Source organism: Rhododendron vialii, chromosome 6a (genome assembly GCF_030253575.1).
Source record: "Rhododendron vialii isolate Sample 1 chromosome 6a, ASM3025357v1".
Classification (NCBI taxonomy): Eukaryota; Viridiplantae; Streptophyta; class Magnoliopsida; order Ericales; family Ericaceae; genus Rhododendron; species Rhododendron vialii.
This window is the reverse complement of record NC_080562.1, coordinates 41,275,142-41,289,855: the sequence shown is the minus strand read 5'-3', so window position 1 is coordinate 41,289,855 and position 14,714 is coordinate 41,275,142. Positions and strand designations below refer to the sequence as shown.

At 37.6% G+C, this 14,714-nt stretch overlaps 1 protein-coding gene across 1 annotated transcript; it reads right to left on the bottom strand.

The window, feature by feature from the left end:
- Positions 1 to 11,606: 11,606 nt before the first annotated feature.
- Positions 11,607 to 11,981, bottom strand: LOC131328753 (glycine-rich protein 23-like). The gene has a single exon (XM_058361653.1). It carries the CDS (start codon positions 11,979 to 11,981, stop codon positions 11,607 to 11,609), a length of 375 nt encoding a protein of 124 aa, XP_058217636.1.
- Between the last annotated feature and the right edge of the window lie 2,733 nt (positions 11,982 to 14,714).

Sequence of the window (14,714 nt, the reverse complement as noted above, 5' to 3'; positions counted from 1 at the left end):
TGGTCGCAAAGTTGAATACCACTAGGCAAAATATTCAACTCTGAATGGACTTTTGTTCGATGATCAACTTTTAAGAGTCTTGAGCTTAGTTAAAGTGCTGACTTGAACACCCGATTACCGAAATAAATTAATAAAGAACTCATTTTGAATTAATTAAGGGTTCATAATTGTGGCAACGTCTCAAACGCAGGTGTCCTTCTGTTTTTTTTGGGAGGAAGAGTAAGAAATTCGTTAATATTAAGGAAAGAGTACACGGAACAGATGTTATAGGGAGAACTTATAAGACGGTCAAAACAAAGACCAAACAAACAAAAATAAATAAATAAACAAACCGTCTACTCCCAAAAAGAACATAGAAATAAATAAATATATTCATGAATAAAGTTCCTCTAGCACCTGTAAAAAAATCATTATTAGAAAATCACACAGCAAAAAAAGGATACTAATTTACCACATGACGCTGCGTTACGCGAAACACATGAGAATTGATGCAATTGTCTTCAATGGTATGTGCTCGTTTGCGCTTATGCCTTTTGTATTTTTTGAAGGCTTGAACACTTTGGTCATCATCAAGATCCTTGAGCCTTGATTTTTTCCTATAGGCCTTGCATTTTCTGCGGCTAACCATATGGCGACCTCCTTTCTTAGCAATGCTATCCCGAAATGCCCGGATTTGCATAGTCCTGGTATGCCTCGACATTTGAATTTTTAAGCTCACCATATGATGACTGCCATCCTCAGATTCATCCTCAGGTCGTATGCACGAATGTATCACTGGGATAATCTTTTCCAATATATATATATATGATGAATGTATATCGAAACACGGGTCTGGTCTCAAGAGAAGATAATATTCGACTTTTTTTTTGTTTTTATGTTTCAACTAATAACACGTACTAAAATTAATTCTATAGAAACTTAGATCTTGATCGTTTGGGGTTTGAGGGAGAATTTTGAAAATAATGAGTAGAAAGAGATAGAAAAAATTTATTAGAAACCGTGTCCAGAGATTTTGAATCCCCAAACAAACAAGGCCTGAATTAAAGGGTAAATTTCCCGCTTTCTCACTCAGATACCCTCTAGTGAATGAATTTGCAAACTGGCTAAGGCCCCGTTCCAGAACACCTTCTTAAAAAATAAGTATTTATTTCATATTTTCAAACTAAAAAATAATGTAAATGAAAAATAATTTTTAAATTTTTTTTTGCACCGTATTAAAGATCTTAATGAGATCTATCAAACAAGATCCATACTGATAGGAAAATTATTTACGTAAGCACATGATTTTTGAGCTTGAAATTACCTTCTTAAAAAATAAATATTTATTCTCCTTTCTGGAACGGAGCCTAAGTTAATTAGTTGGGCCCTTGACTAATTTCATGTGGGTGGGTCCAATTGTTGACTACCACTTACCTTCCTAACTAAGGCTGTAAACGAATCGAATTGAGCCGAACCCTGTTAAGTTCGGCTCGGGTTCGTTAAAGTACGAGTTCGGCTCGGGTTCGGCTCGAGTTCGATTCGAGCCTGAACAACTTGGCTCGAGTTCGGCTCGTTAAAATTTTTCAAGACTCGGGTTCGACTCGGTTGGGTTTGTTAAGATACTAGTCTGGCTCGAGTTCGGCTTGGATTCGGCTCAGGTTCGATTCAAACTTGAACATTTTGGCTCAAGTTTGGCTCGTTAAACTCAAATGAATCGAGCCGAGCCGAATCTAAGCTCGAATTGAGCTCGTCAAGACTCAGGTTTGATTCGATTCAGCTCATTAAACTCAAGCGATCCCAAACTCTCTCATTGATCGTATAGAATTTGGGAGAAAAATAAGTATTGAATTATATATACAACCTTAAAACTTTTTACATTTACAAATAGACCCCTATTGAATTATTAATTAAATTTAAGTATAGGTTCGCGAACCTAACCGAGCAGAATACCATTAGGCTCAGGTTCGGCTCATTTATGGAACGAGCCTAGAATTGAGGTTTAGGTTCAGTTCGTTTAGCAGACGAATCGAACTCGAACGAGCTCTTACCGAACCGAGCCTCGAACAGTTCGCGAATGGCTCAGTTCATTTACAGCCCTATTCCTAACCCTCTGACATAAATTGTCTCAATCTTTTACACACGCATCCCCCACCCATAAAAACAAAAACAAAAAAATTGCTTACAAATGTTACCGAAAATCCTAATATAATATATGCTTGATATTTAATAAATATTATTTATCATGGATTGTGCCCACATGACACTACAACAAAATCATGTTCTTTCGACACAACCTAATGTATGAGGAAAAGTGCATTTGCGTTGGCGAAGGGTTTTGCCGAACAAAAGACCTTGGGTCTAGACAACTCAATCGCTGAAATTACAGTACTTAGTCTCTGTAAATAGTCCCACTAGTCAACTCGGGCTGATGATCATTAGCGACAAGTTTTTGCGGAAGAGTTCACCAAAGTGTGTCGCCAACAAACCCAACGGCGACACGTTTTTGGTTAATTTTGTCGCGCCAAGTCTGCAATTTCTTGTAGTGACCCCTCATAAAAACTTTTCTTAAAGAGTTAATCTACCTACCGTTTACCTTTTTCAAATTAATTCGCCCGATAGTAGTAGGAGATCCTTGCATACCATCAGTGAGGTAGGCTGTGGGCATATATCATTTTAACCATTTTCAACTAATTGCTAGTTTTCCCTTGAATGTTATTAAATGGGAAAATGACGGTCCAGAAAATGTTTTGATAATTAATATCCGCCAAGGATATACTGAAAATATTTGTTAATGTTGAAAATGTCTTTGACGGATAGTAATTATCAAAACACGTCATTTGCCGTCATTTTCCCATGTTAAAATTGATACCTTAATTGTCTATTTTTTGTATTGGGCTAAACTTTATTACTATGTTATATTGGGTCCTAGCTATTGCTAGGTAAAGCCCAAGTCTTCATCCATATATGTGCATATATGGGTATGTCATTAGGCGCACAGAACCATAGACCATGGAGATGCCCCAAGCCCAAGTTTATGATCGAAGCGCATTAATTGCTCCAACTTCCCGTTAGGCTACGAGAAAATTAGTCATAAGGACGGTAAAATAGTTTTCATTTAAGAAAAGAACGTCAGCAAAATAGTTTTCAGGGAAGGTTCTTTAATTTTTTGAGTTTTTTAGCCATTGGGTCAAAACATGTTTAAACACTTTTAAAGGATTTTAGGATGCACTTTCCTATTATAGAGTTTTAATAGTTTAGGCACTTTCATATATTGGATACCCTAGGATTTTAGGTACTTTTATAGGGTACCATAAGGTTTTAGGCACTTTCATAAGCATATTTGTCCTTAAATTTGATTGCAAAAGGTGTTTGTCCTTGAGCTCAAAAATTATAAATATGAAAATTTTTTGGCTAAATCTCCCTTAGGCTAATGACATTTCCACATAATGCATAGCCAAATGGACAAAAAATACTGTATGAAAATTGAGGGAGTATTAATCAACGTACAGCTTGGTGACCAGCCACCGTAGGCATGTGAGGTCTACCCCAGATTCCGCACGAATGATTCGAACTGTTCAATAAATTTTTCATAAAAATGAGTGGGCCCCACTAAAAATCAACTCAATCCAATATATGTAAGTGCTCGATCCAAATTTTTGAAAATCAGATAATCCGAGCCGTTCAATAATTTTAAAAAAATTGAGTGGGCCCGCGAACAAATCAACTCAATCCGAAATATGTAGGCACTCGATCCAAATTTTAAAAAATCAGATGATCGGAGCCGTCCAAAAATGAAAATTTGAAACCGGGTATGATCATAACGGGTTTCACCTACGTATGTCAAGAGTGTGTTGTTCCTTAAAGTGGTGCCGTTCTGTGATAACGAGAACGACGCGAATGCCCTCACACATGCATGTGCCACATTCGGCTCTTCAGCCACCTTATTATTACCATTGATAAACACAGAGAAACATAAAAAGAGTATATCCAATCTTAATTAAAGGCATGGAATAATAGAATGTAGGCTTTTCAATCAAAGACACCTAACCTCCAAACTCTTACCTGCCAAACTGTGAAACACACAGATACCAACACGTACGCCTAACAGAAGAACCCTCATACACGCGAAAATAAAACACCAAACCACCATCAGACAACAATCACAGCACCCACAAAGGGGAGGAAAGCTACCCACACAGGGAAGAGAATACTCTGCAAGGGAGATAAAAAAACAAGAAAAAAAAAAAAACCTCCGGTCACCAACAATGATGCCGACAAAGGGGAAACCTAGCCAGAGAAGAAAACAACCCATGGCTGAGTAACAACTAGCAGAATAAACGGACCTTATTACCTTTCAATCATCACATATCATCCTGACACACAATCTCCGGCCAATGTAGACTAGTGGAGGCACCTTGTTAATCATTATGACGAAAGTTTTTTTTTTTTTTTCAACCACAGTAAGATCATACAAAATTAAGGAAATGCATTACTAGCTACAAAAGTTTATAACGCGTACTTTTAGTTAAATTAGGTAAAAATGAACACAAAAATCAATTTTTCAAGTTAGTTTTAAATGAACATCAGCAAGTTTTAGAATGATCGAGCTAATTTTATTAATAATTTTATTTTAATAAATTTTTACTAGACGATTAAAAATAAAGAAAATCAAGAAAGAATTGTTCAAAATAGACAAATAGCTTGTAAAACAACAAATATAAATGCACCGTATGATGAAATTTAAGCATAAAACTAATTCTATATGTGTATTTTTAGAATATATGCCAGTGTGCATGTTTATATATTAGCACATTTTCATAATTATGCCAAAACATACAAAAATATAACAAAATTATTTTAATCTCGAGCGGGAGTATGCGGGGGAGTGGGGCACGTGCCCCCGCCTACCCCCACCTAAATCCGTCCTTGAATTACCAGGACCACCGACCTCAGATCGTAAAACTAGATCCACGACCGCGTGACGAACCTCCGGTGAAGAACCATTGGGGGCTACGCGGTGGAGATGATGGAGGAGGTGCAGAAAGGTGACACAACGGAGGAGCCGCGACCAAGGCTAGCGACAGGGGAGGAGAGGGGTGGGTGCATGGTGATGAGAGAGGAGAGAAAACTCTCCGATCAAAACAGATCTGGAGAGAATAAAACTCGAGAGGGAGTCGCCCTCCCCTCCCACCACCTGAAAAGGGATTGAAACCCTAGGGGGAGGAAGAGTTTTGCTGGCGGCTAGGGCTTTTCTGTTTCTAGAGAGCTTTTCTGTTTCTAGAGAGAGAACAGAAAGGAGAACCACAAAATTGAACAGTTAATACGACTAAAATTATGTGTTCGTAGAATTGTTCGAACTGTGTGAATTAATTTCCTTTGCATATAGCTTATTTTTAATTACTTTATTTCCCAATAAATAGTTGGAAGGTAAAGAAAATGAGAAAATCTTCTTTACAACTGTTCTGTAAAGAAGAAGTTACGGAGCTCAATTGCAACCGTCTAAAGTGTATTTGGATGATTCGGATTGAAAATCAATTATAACCAGTAATAATTGATTATAATAACTTTTGCCCGAAATTTTTTTATTAAAATCTGAACCGTCCAAAACCGAAATGATCGCACGAGATTGAATAGCTCCGTAAACAGATGAACAGGATGTTCACAAAGGCTATGTGAAAAAGACACTCTCAAAGAAAATTGCAAGAGTGAGAGAGAGAGAGACTTATTTGTAGAAGTAGAAAACATATTTCTCCATTTAAAAGTACATGACACGGTTCATAAGCACACTTTTTTTTTTAAAGGCAAAGAAAAATAGTTCCACTAATTAATCCCAAAGATAAAAAAATGGAACAAATACAATAGGAGAAGAAATGCATTGAGAGAGCCTCGAAGAGTACACATACTCTTCTACTACTGCTACTAGCAAAAACAAAACATACATCCAAACCCTTCGAATTTTATTTTATTTTTTTCAAGAAATCAAATACAAAGTACAAGACAATAGTTGACAAGATGCCAACAAAGAAAACCAGAAAAAAAAAAATACAAATACAAATACAAACCACGGTTCATACATTGTGACAGCACTTGCACTTCAAAGACACAACACATACATGCAGTATTGAATAGAGATAGAGAGATCTCTGATTTACTCAAGGCAGTGTTCCGGTGGTACGACCACCTCCTCCACCGGCTCCACCCCCACCTACTCCATTAACACTTCCACCACCCCCAACACCAAACCCTTCACTCATTGGCCCACCACTTGCATTGCCTCCGCCGCCTCCCCCACCTTGGTTACCGCCTCCCCCGCCGCTAGCGGTTCCCTGGCCACTAGCAATGGTGGTGCAAACAAGTGCACCAATGAGGAAAAAAAGAATAAGTTTGGAACTCATGATGTTTTGATAGCTGGCTAGCTAGCTAGTACTTGAAGGGAAGGAGTAAGAAGATTTTTTCAGTTCTTGATGAGAATAATTAAGTTTGCAGGACAAGAGAGCTGGTAGTGGGTATATATAGGAAAAATACATATAGAGATGTGAAGATTTTTTCAGTTCTTGATTAGAAAAATTAAGTTAGTAGCTAGCTGCGGTATATAATAAATTAAAGGAGGACATTATTTTCATCTAAACGCAATATTTGGCTTAAACTATACTCCCCATGTGGTACTCGATCCATTATTTGTAACGCTGAAAATAAAATGCAAATTAAACATACAGGTCCTTAACATTCTGAATTAAGTATTTATACTTCCAACTCGATCCAACTGGATTTTTATTTTGCTCCCATGATGACAAGACTTTTTCTGTTTTTTAAAGAGAGGAGATAAGACCTCATCCTCGATCCATTATTTGTAACTTGTGCTTATGAATTACACGAGTTTAGCCTGCTCCTTTTATTATATTACTAGGAGGCCACTATATGAACCCGACTGCGTAACCTAAGCTTTTGGAGGAACTAACATGGTCATGTACACCAGTCACGGTCCCCACTTACTTTCAAGGTACTCACTTGGTGAAAAATCGAACCTTAGACTTTGAGGAGTACTCTCAAAACCGTACCTGGACATACGCCCCAACCACTAGGGTGCCAACTCGTGGGCGTGTAATGTGTATGTAGTTTGATGTCCTATCTTTTCAATGCGATGATACACAAATCATTTTGGGTAGACCAACTACATTTAAATTCATATATATAACATCCGCGGTGATCTCGTTATAATTAATGAACTCCAAATATTCAAATGTATATCGAAGAACGAACTCATAATATACATTCACATCGGAAGCATAACGTTGGTATTGTTCGATACAAATGCAGCAAATTAAATTAGCTCCGTAATTAATAGTATAACATACACATTCCTGATGGTGGTGGGATGTGGTTGGTGGGGTTCGGGCGGTGGGGCTCTGATGGTGGCTGGATTTGTTTGTCGGTCATGGTGGCGGCTGTGTAGGCTGGATCGAAAAGGCAGATGGTTAGGATTAGGGTTTTCTTTATTCGATTTTTGTCCGGATTTAGTCCGGTAGGTCTTTGACTGATTTTCCACAGGTTTGATGTTGTCTTTGATATGGAGTTCTGCCATTCTGAGGCGCCCAGTATCTCGATACTAGCTTCACATTTGCCGTTCAAGAGATTACGGTGTGAATGGGTAATGGCTCTTGCTTAGGAGTTCGAAATTAATTTCGTCACTTTTAGAGTCTGACAGTTTTTCTGTATCTATGTTTTCAGGTGATTCGAAATTAATTTCGTCTCTTTAAGAGTCTAACAGTTTTTCTGTATCTCTGTTTTCAGGTGATTATCAGTAGTTGGTGTATGGCTTGATCTGTATTTGGGTGACTTATTTTTAGATGTCGTATGACTTGTTTGAATAAATTGAATGAGTATGCTTTCTTCGTGAAAAAAAAAGAGGGAGCATTCGTATAATGTAGTATGGGCCTTTTCTAAAAGGTAAATTTTAGAATGGTCCCTCTAATTTCGATCGAGTCTCAATATCGTCCCCTGGTATCTATTGCAATGCTTTTATCCCTAAAGTTTGGTTTACGGACCTAGCTATTAGGTCCAATAGATAACGTAAAAATTTCAGGGCATTTTCCCGCCAGAATTCACTATTGGCCTCCATTCTTCTTCAATTTTTGGTATTTTCGTTCGTTTTTTCTAAATTTTTATTAAATTAACACTATATTTTATTCATTACACGAGTTTGATATGCTCCTAATATTATATTTCTCTCTCTCCCACAATAGTAAGAACTTCATGATGAAAAGACTGGTGTTCATAATTATTAATTACACTTGTTTGACATGCTCCTTGTATTATATTTCTCCACATATATGTTTATATATATGTAGACAGATAGATAGAGTAGATAATAAGATATACATACATATTTCTCTCTCTCCACATTGGCCAGGTTTCATGGTGCTTTGTTGGCAATGACCAAAACATATCGACGAAATTTATTTGAGGGAAATGTTAGAGACCCATCAATGTGTCACACCCCAATCACACCTCTCTCATATACATGTGTGTGGAAATTTCACAATTTATGCTAAGGATCCACATATTTGTGAGAAGGATGTGGTTAAGATATGACAAATTGATGTGCCCATAGCATTTTTCAAGTTGTGCCCACAACACAATAAAATTGATATTGTCTAGTGTGATCCTGGATTGTTGTTTAATTACTGGCCTCCCACAACAAAATTTTTATTTCAAATCCCTTCCTAATTAAATTGAAGACTTGCAAACTAAATGTGATACTATTGTCTGTGGAGTTTGTTTCCAATGAAATTGAGTTCGTTTTAGGACTCTAGACATAATTTTTTCTCTTTGCGCATAATTCTTAATAATTTTTCTCTCCAATTATTACTCTCATTTATCTATCTATCTCTTGACATTCATTATTCCAAAAAACTTCCTCAAGTTTCAAACCAAACATGGCCTCCAAATCTCAAAGAAGCGTGATGCATAATTGCATATAAGTCTTTTATTAGTGCCTTGGACCAAATCTCAAAGAAACGTGATGCATAATTGCCTATCATGTTAAAAAAAATTTTTGCATATCATGTTCCAAACCAGTATCGCCGTTCAAAAAAACGGTTCCAAACTAGGGGCCGTTTCCATTAATTTTTTAGGTGAACAATTTGTGTCAAAATTACATGTTGTTCGCACTAATAAACAAGTTTTAACATTTTAGCATTTTGTTCACACTAATCAAAAATCGCCATAAGAAATTCAATTCCGTTTTGAACTCAATCTCCCCGTTATTTAGTTTGCCTAATTGGCTACAACTAATATGGCTCTTTCCTTTAGTAGTCTACTAGATCACGTGCAAGCCAGGAGTTGTAGTGCTGCCTTCTCCAAGGAATTAACTTTGATGCAATTGCTTGAGCAAAATAATAGATGGACCAACCACTGAGACTAATTCATCACAGAGCCATGTTTTGAAACCAAATAACAATCGACTTCACGCTTTTTAATCCAACGGCCAAAACATTAAGTAGTAATCTTATTTTTCCTGCAAATTAATAATCCAACGTAAATAACGAAAAAAGATAATAATCGTAGGCAATTAAGCGCAGTTTAGAACTAACAACATGTGATATGAGACTTCTATATTGTCAATAATGTGTGCTCATCAACTAACATGAACAGAGAATGTGTGTGGCTGGTGCCCCTGCTCACATGGAAAACACGTGATGTGTAACAATTACCTTCCATCCAAACACTCCCTTAAGCCAAACCATTATCCAAATTTACTTGCAACTACGTACATTAATTTTCAATCTCCATGCTTTTTTCCTTCTTTTTATAAGTCTTCTATCCAAACGAGGCAGGATCCTATGTGTCAAAAATTTATGTGTCTCTGTGACGAGAAATTTTACGGCCGTTGGATTTAAAACATAAATAAAATAAAATTACACAATCCAACAGCCGGAAAATCCCAGCTCAGCACAGGAATATTCGGGATAGAGGAGGTCAGACCCCATCCAAACACACCCGAAAGCCAAAAACATTACTATATACTAGTCTAATACTCGTGCTTCGCACGATTCTGCGTGCTCATTGGTTTAATTGGTACTTGGTGTAGGAATGATTATTTTCATACATTAATGGTAATGTAGTAATAAAAAAATAAAATATATTACTACGTATCGAAATTCACCTGGCTGGAAAGACAAGCATTCCGTACTGATACGAAACACAGACTCGGAGGAAAAAAAGAAATGTTTTTGGATTGAGAACACCATCACAATGAGCAGCTCTATACATTGTCAATGTCCATTTCTTTTCCTCGCTTTCGCGCCGCGGATTTAACCAACCACCAAACACAGCCCAACTGCTTTGGCTCACCAGAAATCAACCTAAATAGGCATATGTAAAAGCAAAACACTTGTATGGAGAAGACAAAGGCTACCCCCATTACCGCTTCACTTCACTTCTTCTTGTATGGAGAAGACAATTCCCCCAACACATCGATCGGTCTTCCTCGGTCCAATTGGTTCGTTCTCTTCACTTCATTGACTTAGGTCTCTCATTTTGAAGTCAATAGTAGAGTTTCTTGCAGTACCTATTGACTTCATCCACGTTTAAGCATTTTGAAGTAAACATGATTTCGACATGGATGACAGCACCGAACTTTCTGTTCGTGTACTGGATTTCCAATTTCGCGGTACCAGATCTCGTTTTCATGAAAGATCTCCCGTCCAAACAGACCAGTGAAGGCCATAAACCTAGTGCTGATAATAATCTAATAGACTTTGATAATCGAAGCACATCCACGGACAGTAAAAGCTAGCTCACGAACGAAGAAAAAAGCAGCTTCAAGAGTACCTAGCGATGATAACACGATAAGAAATGAGATGAGCATCCCGACAACTTGAAATTGTAGTGAAGATCAAATCATGAATTTTTTCATTTCTTATTGCGGTTGAAATGTCAAGTCGTTTTGTGAATAAATTTTTGATGGGTATATAAGTGAAAAAGTTGTTGAGTTGGTAAAAACTTTTTTAGTAGTGGAAATTAGATGCTAAAATGTGTTAAATTTTCAGTGCTTTTTGTTAAACGAAATAGTAAAATACGTTAAATTTATAGTGTTTTTTGTCGGTAGAAACCGGGCCTAAGGCTTGTTTTTATTTTAGCATCCATGCATGGAAGTTTGCACGCAGCAGCGAATGTAGCTGTGCTAATATACGTACACGGGGTTTTGCTATTGAATGAAAACCAAAGTGAGCAAACCCCTGGACTCCCTCCTTAATTTGGAATTAGTCCATACGGATACTGCCACCAAATTTAATTGGCTCCAATTAGTGGACGGAGGAATTAATATTTAGAAATTAGTCGAAATGTGCATAAATTGACCCGAATACGTTGGGTTATCAAAAAGAGTAAACTTAGCCTTTTTACACACATCGGGGGGGTGTGTGTGTGTTATAGCATTGTCATCCTCATTTAATTGAGCTTATTGTTTATGCCATACGCCATAACATTTGCATTGCAAAGCACGCACTCTTTGAAATTACACTTGTAGTACACTTAATTGCAAAACATTTAGTAATAAGTAGCTAGCTTGTAAGTAGTAAGGATGGTTTGGAAACACATGAGCTCATCCATATATTTATGTCCCCTCAAGGAATTCCACGTCCACTTCTGCCACCAAGTCCGCCACCTCCACCATCTCCGAACCCTCCACCGCCACCGCCGCCTCCATTTCCCCCACCAAGTCTGCCGCCGCTTCCATATCCGCTTCCAGCTCCTACTCCAAAACCTGACCCGCCTCCTTGCATGTCCTCCTCTTCCGCCACTAGACCCCCCCCTCCACCACCCCCACCGAGTCCACCGTGTAAGGATCGAAGCACACACACACACGATTCACAAGTATAAAACAGTAAAGAAATTGACACAGCAATATACGTGATTTTCCAAAACCAGGTACGTCCACGGGACCGAGAGAGCAGTCGTTTATTGATGATCACAGTACATAGGATTTTACAATAGAGCATATTTGCTCTGTTCCGTTCCGTTTCGTTGCACTTCGCTCTACTCACTCCACTTTATTACGCTCTCAACTGACCTTTATTGTAGAACTTATTGGGACCTCTCACATATGAGCCACAAGTTCCAATACACCGCCACCGCCCGATCCCCCACCAAAGCCAGCTCCACTGCCAAAGCCCGAACTTCCACCTAGCCTACCGCCGCCACCCCCTCCAAAACCACCCCCACCTAGACCACCACCACCGCCGGGGTGGTAGAATGACTTTTGGTCTGCAAAAGCCCCTTGGGTGCTCACAAGTTTTCTATCATTAATGGTGGTGCAAACAAGAGCACTAAGAAGCACAAGAAGAAGGAACTTAGATGCCATATTTTGCAAGTATATAGCTAGCGTGGTGATTGTGGTTTGATGAGAATTGTACGGGATGGAAAGAGAGTATTTATAGAGAGAGGGAAAGAGAGGCAACAAGTAGAGGAGAGAGTGAAGGAGAATTCATGAAGTAATTATGAATATTATAAGGCCTACGTCTAGCTAATCTTAGCTTGACATTGGAGACCCTGTTTGGTTTGAATTTTCAGAATAATAAATAAAAAAAAGATAGAAAAAATTTATTGAAGATCGTGCATATGAATTTTAAGATCCCAAAATGGGGGAAAGGCTTAATGCAGCTAGCGGCTAACTGTCCAGTTTGAAAAAGGAAACTCCAAAATCCTTGCCTCTAGACTCCTAGCTCTCCAACTCCAAGTGGACTGTCGTCGTTTTGGTCAGATTAGAAGACTTTAATTTTGTTTTTTTGGACAAAGGATAAGAACTTCATATATGAAAAAACTTTTTCTATTTTTGGTATATTAAAATTCTTTGAATGAGAAGACTTTTTGTTTATGCATTGACGAGTTAATTTGACTTTGCTCCTTTCAATATTGATTTGTACCTCTTCTCTCTCAATATTCCCATCTCCATCTCTATCTCTATCTTTATCACTTTGCAAGTTTCATGGTGCATTGTACCCAATGAGTGGTTCTCTCTTTTCAGTAATAGTATAATTAATATACACATCTACCTCTTTTGGTCGCAAGGTTGAAACTCACAAGGCTAAATATTCCAAATCTGAATGGAGATTTATACTATGATATTGGTGAATGAATTTGCAAACAGACCCAGTTAAATAGTTGGGCACTTGTCTAATTTCATCTTGGTGGGTTGAATTGTTGACTAACACTTACCTCCCTAACCCTCGGACGTAAATTGTCTCAATTTTTACACACATCCCCCAACCCAAAAAAAACAAAACAAAAACAAAAAATGAATGGTGCATTGTACACAATGAGTGGTTCTCTCTTTTCAGTAATATAATATACACCTCCACCTCTTTTGGTCACAAGGTTGAATCCCACGAGATCAAATATTCTAAATCAGAATGGAGATTTATTCGATGTTTATAACTTTAAGAGTCTCGAGCTTAGTTAAAATGCATGTAAGTTGACTCAAATACCTGATTACCAAAATAAATTAATAAAAACTCATTTTGAATTAATTAAGGGTTCATAACGGTGGCAATGTCTCAATGACATAACATGCACCTAATAATGAATGTATAATTGGGATGATCTTTTCACTCGAAACAGAAATGAATGTATAACGGGTTTTAAGAAAAGATGAAATTTAACTTCTTCTTTTTATGTTTCAACTAACACGTACTCCTCCTACCCTCCCCTAGTCAACAATTCCCTAATGGGAGTAGTAAATGGAATTACCCTTCTATCCTCTGGAAAAAAACTACTAACACATACTCACTAAAATTCTAGAGAAACTTATTGAAATAAAGGGTATTGTTTCCTTGTTTCTCGCTCAGATACTGGTGAATGAATTTGCAAACTGACCCAATTAATTAGTTGGGCACTTGTCTAATTTCATCTAGGTGGGTTCAATACCACTTACCTCCCTAACCCCCTGACATAAATTATCTTAATCTTTTACGCACACATCCCCCATCCCAAAAAACAAACATAACGAAAACCAAAAACAAAACAAAAAAGAATTGTTACAAATGTTACCGATCGAAAATCATAATATATATACATACAGGAGGTTGATATTTATCATGCATTGTGCTCACATGACACCAAACCAAAATCATGTTCTTACAACAAAATCATGTTCTTCCGACACAACCTAATATATCAGGAAAAGTGTATTTGCATTGGCGTCAAAGGGCTTTGCCAACAAAGGACCTTGCGTGGATACAACCAAATCGCAAATTACAGTACTTAGTCGCCAAAAATAATTTCACCCGTCGACTCTGATGATTAGCGACAAGTTTTTGTGTATCATGAGTTTATCAAAGTGTCACCCGTACATACCCAAAGGTGACACGTTTTGATTTTGTCGCGCCAATTGTGCAATTTATTGCAGTGACACCACATCAAAACTTTTCTTAAAGGGGTATCTACTATTGCTAGTATTCCTAGAAATGGAATGTTAAAATTAATACCTTGTACGTCTACTTTGTGTACTGGGCTAAATTTTAAATTTTGTGATGGGCTAGTTTAATTACTTTGTTATGTTATATTGGGCCCATTTGCTAGGTAAAGCCCAAGTCTTCACCCAATATATGTGCATGGGTATGTAAATTAGGGGCACAGATCGAGCCATAGACCATGGAGATGCCCCAAGGTCGAGGTGGTGAAGCGCATTGGCTCAACTTCCCATTAGTCTAATGACATTTCCACAAAATGCATAA

What these genes read in the sequence shown, in the direction of transcription:
- LOC131328753 (XM_058361653.1), bottom strand. Translation starts at nt 11,981, where the DNA reads ATGCTCTATTGTAAAATCCTATGTACTGTGATCATCAATAAACGACTG.